This window comes from Carex rostrata, chromosome 22 (assembly GCF_964058835.1).
Source record: "Carex rostrata chromosome 22, lpCarRost1.2, whole genome shotgun sequence".
Taxonomy (NCBI): domain Eukaryota; kingdom Viridiplantae; phylum Streptophyta; class Magnoliopsida; order Poales; family Cyperaceae; genus Carex; species Carex rostrata.
This window is the reverse complement of record NC_135939.1, coordinates 886,230-893,685: the sequence shown is the minus strand read 5'-3', so window position 1 is coordinate 893,685 and position 7,456 is coordinate 886,230. Positions and strand designations below refer to the sequence as shown.

The 7,456-nt window shown below is 33.2% G+C and overlaps 1 protein-coding gene across 1 annotated transcript; it reads right to left on the bottom strand.

Moving 5' to 3' along the window:
- Nucleotides 1-3,929: 3,929 nt before the first annotated feature.
- Nucleotides 3,930-6,377, bottom strand: LOC144574356 (FCS-Like Zinc finger 8-like). The gene is made up of 2 exons (XM_078324304.1): nt 5,144-6,377; nt 3,930-4,257 (listed from the first exon to the last, which is right to left on the bottom strand). Exons 1-2 carry the CDS (start codon nt 5,863-5,865, stop codon nt 4,176-4,178), a joined length of 804 nt encoding a protein of 267 aa, XP_078180430.1. The 5' UTR covers nt 5,866-6,377; the 3' UTR covers nt 3,930-4,175.
- Nucleotides 6,378-7,456: the final 1,079 nt, after the last annotated feature.

Here is a 7,456-nt window from a genome sequence, read left to right as displayed (position 1 = left end):
TACTTTATAACTCTTTTAATAAATGAAATTGTCTACGGAGTTTACATCAAAAAAAAATGGCACTTGATCTAGTTGAAACCGTTTGATTCGCATTAAGAACCAGGCGCACACAATCTGTACGAATCAGAACTGTTTTGACTCGATATGAGATCAAATTTGATCTGATGCCAATGTGATTGAGTTCGGATTGCCGATACAAACTTTCTCAACTTAAATTTAAAAAATATTATCAAACGTGAATCTCCAATTAATTATGTCTTGAGAAACACAAAGCAAAAGAAAAAAAAATTCAAAATACAAGGAAAGAACAAATGAACTTTCCAATAAAATTCTGATTCGACCCACTTTTTTGGGTCACATGACCTGAAATGATATCCTCTGCGGATTTTTTTTGTGCGAAGCTTTTAATCTGGTCCGTTCGTTTCGAATCGGACGGATTGAATTAAAAGTTCCACAAACTTTGAGTTTTTTTAAAATACGGACAAAATCTGATCTGGTCTGCCCGATTCGAAACGAACGGACTAGATTAAAAACTCCGCAGATAATACACTTGCCACATGACCTCCCCTTTGCCGCATTCTATTGTTAGCTTTACATAACACCAAATTTGGATTTATAATATTCTCTTTTCTTTTCAAAAAAAAAAAAAAATACTGTGCGGCGTTTGAGTGGTAATGTGACGTGAATACGAAAGTAGAGGACAAAAACTGACACACCTGAACTACAATTTTGTACAATTAAGATCACGATATGCGGATATGATTACCGCAGCATGGATTTCATTTCATTTATTGCGGGTGGTGCATCAGGCGCATTATAATATACGTGCTGACAAAGTGGTTATACCAGTAGATTTAGCGTAATAATCTTAAAGATACGGTATTAAGATACTGAAAGTTTCTTTATTCATTCATTAGAGGAGAATCTGTACCTAAGTTCATAAAGATAGCTCTCATTTTCTCTCTTGCAATCTTTTAATTCTTGTGGGGAAAAATCTGTACCTAAGTTCATAAAGATATCTCTTACAATCTTTTATTTTTTACAATTTTGTATAATTATAACAATATGAAGTTTATAAATAAATAAAAAATTATGAGGAGGATTTAGCACCCTTCCTGAATAGATACTTCCACACCTGATTACTTCATTCTTAAGTTGTATGTAAATTCTCGTTTTTGTGCTTTAAAAGTTTAGAAGACATACTTATTTTACAGCTTTAACAACTTATTGAATATTTATTTAATTGTAAAAAATAAAGTTATAGATTTTTTTTTTGATGGCTTAATATGTAATGCGTTGACTGATATAAATTGCGAATTAATTGGTTATTTTTTGAGCAATTGTGAAAAATAAAAGTTCAGTTTTTTAGCCAGAGACGGAGGCATAATATTTTCGATGGGGGTAAATAATTCAAATATATATATTTTTATATTACAATTCTAACTTCAATCTAATAAATGCGTAATTACGGAATCGACGTGAGCAAATTTTTGGAAATTTTGTGGGGTTAATTTTAGTTTTTTTTTTAAATTAGTGATTTAAATGCCTACTAACAATTTAATTAATAAAAATATATTTAGAACAAGTCAAATGACTCTCATCTTAGATCTAGTCTCTTATTATCATGAAAATTCTCTAAATTAATAATATTTACTTATATATACTCTTAATAGCTCTATAAACTTAATCCTAATCTATTTTCACGATCAACTCCGCTATTTTGACCGCCGCTACACTGTGACGACCAGATCCACTCACCGCCACACTCTGATAGAGATGGGATAGACTCTACGCTCTTAGCTCCGACGATATCGCATTGGCTCTGGTCGGCTCAGGTTCCTCCCCTCCCCCCATTCTTCTCTCCACTCGAGGAGGTACAAACGAGAGAGAGGACGATATTGTTGTATCAAGAGTAAAGTCTAGAGGAGAAGAGGGGTGTGGTCATGTGAACGGGCACAGTTAAATTATAAATTGTATCTTTCCAAGACTCGATTTTATCGATACTTCAATTGTAACTTTCCAAATCATAATAGATGGATTGATAAAAATTGACTCTGTTGGCAGGATTTTTCTGCTCCCATGAAATTTGGTTCGGTAATTTTGAGTCTTCAATTTGATGAATTAATTTTGATGTTGGAAGAATCATACCTAGCTCCGTTGGCTAAAACAATGCTCTATATGAAAGATGTAAATTCAAAACTGATTAGGTGATAACCAGATTTTTAAAATGAGATTCCAAGCCCTTCAGTTAACTCAAAAGAAAAATGAAACTTGATTTTCGTTGGCATGAATGTCCGTCTATCTCATCCCATATTTGTTGAGCCAAAGTTAATTGTTACTAATTTTTGTGTTCTCACGCTTCATTAGAAATAATGTAATTCTACGATATATTCAAACTTTTTTTATGGAAATTCATTACTTTATGTTAGTAATATTTTAGAACTAAAAAACTTCATGTATTAAATACTTTCTTCAAAATTACACCGATTTAAAAGCTGTTTATCCGTCAAACAATTTTCACTTTAAAGTTTAAACATATTTTTTTATAGATGAGTAAATGGCGAATACAAAATGAACTTATATAATACGACGAACAATTTATTTAACCTTAAGTTTTTTTTTTAGGCACGACTTCAATGACAATAAATGCAATATAAGAAAATTAAAAGAAAACAAATGGGCATCATTTTGCTTCGAATTCAGGTACAATGCAATATGTGACAATGATGTTAATCAAAGTAGTATGTTTTAGTCTGACACGAATCTTAAAGCGGAATCTCTATATTCTAAATCAGTACCAAAAAAAAAATTTATTTGGCTGAAAGTATTGCAGGAACATACTTTTTGAGTGATGCTTCTATGGACATAAGGACCTATTTGTAAAATGAACACTTTTTTTATTTTCAAAGTTCAAACAGTCGATCCGAACCATTCATCTTGTTCTTCATATTAATATGTGCTTGGAGACCAAATTTTACATTTTTCTGAATTTTTTTACAATTTATTAAGATGGGTACAAAAAATATCAAATTCAGACCATTGAATTTTGTACCCATCTTAATGAATAGTAAGAAAATTCAGAAAAATGTAAAATTTGGTCTCCAGGCACATATTAATATGGAGAACAAGATGAATGGTTCGGATCGACTGTTTGAACTTTGAAAATAAAAATATATTCATTTTACAAATAGGTCCTTATGTCCATAGAAGCCTTTGCCTTTTTGTTTAGATACGGACCGTTCAATCAGAATTCGGACTAATTCGGATCAAACTGATATATATGGGTAATGGGTCCTAAAATATTCGTGTGGATTTTAATCGGACAATCCGGATCCAAACAGAAATATTGTGTTACTTTAGGTGATATGAATTCACATACGTCCGGTATTCTATTCTTCAGAATATTTTAAATTTTTAAACATGAAACTTTTTTGCATTATAATTCTTTGGTTGTTCACCTGAAGTATCTAATGAGGTGAGGATGTGGCTGTCCCCAACAGCCTAATACACACATTTCTATTCTAATGTAAAACTTAACCAAAATGGGTCAGACAAGAGTCTAAAGCAAAACAACCAAAAAATTAATTATATTCGTAATCATAACCAGCTATAAATGATGAATGACATTCCACCATTAGAGAACAACTTGCTTTTTTATGGTAATTTGAAATTGACACCTATAGGGACCCACTAGCCTTCTCCACTTCAAAATCCATTGTTAAATTACTATTATAAGTTCAAAGATCCAAGAGGATATTCAGTTGTGCATCCCGCCATTCCATGATGCGTTGCACCAATTAACAAGTCAACAAATTACATAGTTCTTGCAAAGATATGATTTTTTGTTATTGTTCAAACTAGTCATACTAAAATCTCTATTTTCTCGGATTATTTTCTTAGATTTTGCCCGTGCTATAGATGTTGATTTGAATTTAAATATGTAACCGATCCATTGAAGCTTTTACAACAAAAGAGAGATCAAGGTACACAATTCATTAGCGTCAAAAATGGGCTACAAATCCCATATGCATAGATACTTCTATCAATCCATAAACTCTATCCCCATATATAATAATATGTTCCCTCTCTTATAAAACAAAAAATTATGGCAGAGCAGAAAGCTGAGAGACGACTCAAAATCAAATGCTCAAACTTTCAAATTTTGGAAGAGCAAATTATGGCTCTAAGTTCTCTGTTTCTTCGTCAAATTGGATCGCTTGATCCCGGCACTCAATGCTACAGAAAGCTTTCTCCCCCCTGCCAAATAAATAACAAATTGGATCATAAATCAACAAGAACTAGTTGTGTGATAATATGAAAATATGATAGAAGTCGGTAATGTTTGCATCGCGTTATATAATTAAGGATAGTAATAGTCTTAATGTTTAGAATTTTCCCCACGTTTAATGATTAATTACAAGCAAATTCCTCAAGTAAATTTCTCAATACAAGATTGCAAACAGAGAACTAATAATTAAGAAATAGATTTTGACCTATACAGTGAAAGGGGACCAGAATCAAACATCAATCACAATCAAATTATTGACACCAAATTTAATAATATACATGTCCATGTATTGCTTGCTCTCTTTGTTATCTTTCTTTTATATGTTTGGTATTTGCTTCAGTGGGAGGCATTGGGTCATTATATGAAAAAATTCGGTGGCCTAATCAAAATTTGCTCCTGACCGCACTTTAGACCATGGAAAGAACAATACAAAAAGTATAAAGGGAAGAAAGCAAATTCTTCATGTTTGGTTGGTTATTGCAACATTAGAAACAGAGAGAACCATATTCTTTTTCCTAACCAACTTCCAGCGTAAAAAGAATTGGTAAAGAAAAAATAAGACGCAAACTATGTAAAATAAGAAATGTTTTGTAAATTATACCAACTAAAAAAAAACAATACTTGACAAAGAGTATCCAACAAAGTTTATCTTGTCTTTTATTCCCAAAACCCAACAAAATAAAATCCCCGTAGCTTTCTCCCTTGCTTACACTAAAAAAACTACTGGACCGCAATTTCTAACATTGTCCCTTGCATGATAATTTCTTTCTATTTTCTCTTGTGTTTTTGAAGTGTACAAATTGGGTAAAAAATCAATGGAGAAATTTCTAAAAAACTTAAATGGGTATAACTAACCTGTACATGAAGATATCTCTGCCTTCTCCAAGGCTTCTCTTGCATGAATGGCAAAAACTCAAAAAATCACCACCATTGGTGCTGCCTTCATCCCTTGGCATCTCCAAGAAAGCACCCTCACATTTCTCCACGACACAATTGTCGAAAATATGCGTCTTCCTCGGATTCGGGCCATGAGAAATCACGCAGGTGTAATCCTCAGACATCTCCATTTCATCCACATTCATCGCCCTTGAACTCTGCCTCTCCATTGCCAATGGAGATGTCCATTTCGGTGAGAACAGAGCGAGTTGCGACTCTCTGTTTTTTATGCCAAACTCGATCGACCCATTTGGGGAAATCGGCATCGGAATCGCACAAGGCGCTTTGGTTCTCAGTTTCGACCCGATTAACACCATACTGTCGAGCTTATCAGAATCAAGCACATCGACCAAGCCAAGACCGATCGGTTTTGGGTAGGTGTCACATGCGGGTTTAGATTTTCTCGGGCTTGAAAGCTTGTCAGAGATTGGGAAGAACGGGTTGTTGATCGAAGATGAGTTGCTGGTTTCTAGAACAGATGTGGGGCTCATGGTAGATTCAACAGGAGGCGAACCTCCTTTTGAAGAGAGACCCACTAAGAGGTGCCTTGGAGAGAGAAATGGAGATGGTGTTTTGGGTTTGTTTCTCTGTTGGTGGTTAGCACTGGGAGATGGCAGTGGCGAGGATCTCTTTCTCAGCATAATAATATATAGTTCTAAAATCTATACCAAAAAGTTGGCGTCTTTTGTTTTGGAAGGGAAAAGGTTTGTAAAGGTGTGCAAATTATTTGTGGGAGAAAGAAAGAATTAATTTGTTTATTTTTTTTTTTTGTTTCTTTTCAGCGATCTCGAAAACAAATTCTAACAAAGGATATAGAGAGAAGCGCAAAAGTGATTAAAGAGTGTAGACCAATCCCCGTCTATTATTGGAAAATAGCATCAAAACTCGAGTATATTAGGAGCAAATATCGCAAATTTACGAGAAACCAGAGTGCGAAATCCAAGAGAAGGGATCGGAATCCGCTCAAAAATAGATCGATCGATTCATCGATTCTCTTTTTGCCTCTTTTGAAGCCCAATAAACTGCACTATCGGTTTCAGTGATAACTGATAAGTCTTCCCCCACTAATATAGGGTTTTGTATGGAAGTGGTTTTACAGGTGTAGTAGCAATTAAACTAGCAGTAGTAGGAGATGCATGCAAGTGCTCCCCTCAAAGAAGACCTTGAAGCCGTTTGGGCCTATTATAGACTCATCCCACCCTTGTCAGCTGTCAGCTGTTTTGGGGCCCCAAGCAAGACCACTCCGGATCCTCTGTGGCTGATGAAAAGCGCCACTGTTCTGTAGCGAATAAAAGTAATTTTCAGACGCATACATTATTTTCTGACGTTTTACGATTTTCTGTTTGCGCTCCATAATTTTCACCCTCGGTTAATGTTCCTCAATGATTTTTACTTTAACATTCTAGTTTCTTTTTTAACATGATTGACTCACCATGCGATGTTGAGTACAGGAGAGAAGGCATACTTTCAACTTGTGAAGATAAAACACACATAGCTCTTGTTTGTTTGATAACAAAAGTTATTCTTATTTGATTGTGACTTAAATTTATGCCATAGCATATACTATATAATTTATAACTAAAATTCCAATTAAATTAAAATTACAAAATAATGATACTAAATTTTGAAATTATAAATATAGAAGCAAGTTGAAAACCGTAAAGAATAAGTCTTTGCTTTGTTTGGTCCAATCTGATATTTATGTGACATGTTTAGTAAAAACTGAAACATATTAGTCAAAATCAAAAGATTATAAATCAACAATAATGTAATAACAACATTTAATTATTATATTAACTATAACTATTTTCATATCTTGTCTCGAAAAAATTTAATGCAGGAAAGTCGAATTTTAAATTTAGACAATTTATATAAAGATAAATTTGCATGCACGCTAAAACTATCCAAGAAGTATTGAAACTTTGAAAATAACATAGTTAATTCCGTATTACTTGATTGAGATCTCTAAACAAATAATCTAAAATTATACAAAAAGTTTAACATAATTTATAGTCTAGATAGGTGAGTTATAATTTATAATTTACAACGGTATAAGTGGTTTCTTATTATTCTCTTAAATTTCATACTTATTTGGCTGCATAAGTGTAGAATAATGTCCTTATTCTATGAGTTATGCCACAACTAAACATGAGCACAGAGAGTCGCTCGTATAAATTATTTACAAAAAGCACGGATTCAATTCTTACAGTAGTTATATAAAATCATGTTTGA

Coding starts and splice junctions, on each gene's coding strand:
- LOC144574356 (XM_078324304.1), bottom strand. CDS start 5,865: ATGCTGAGAAAGAGATCCTCGCCACTGCCATCTCCCAGTGCTAACCAC. Junction 4,258..5,143: donor AGAGATATCTTCATGTACAG/GTTAGTTATACC, acceptor TTTATTTGGCAG/GGGGGAGAAAGCTTTCTGTA.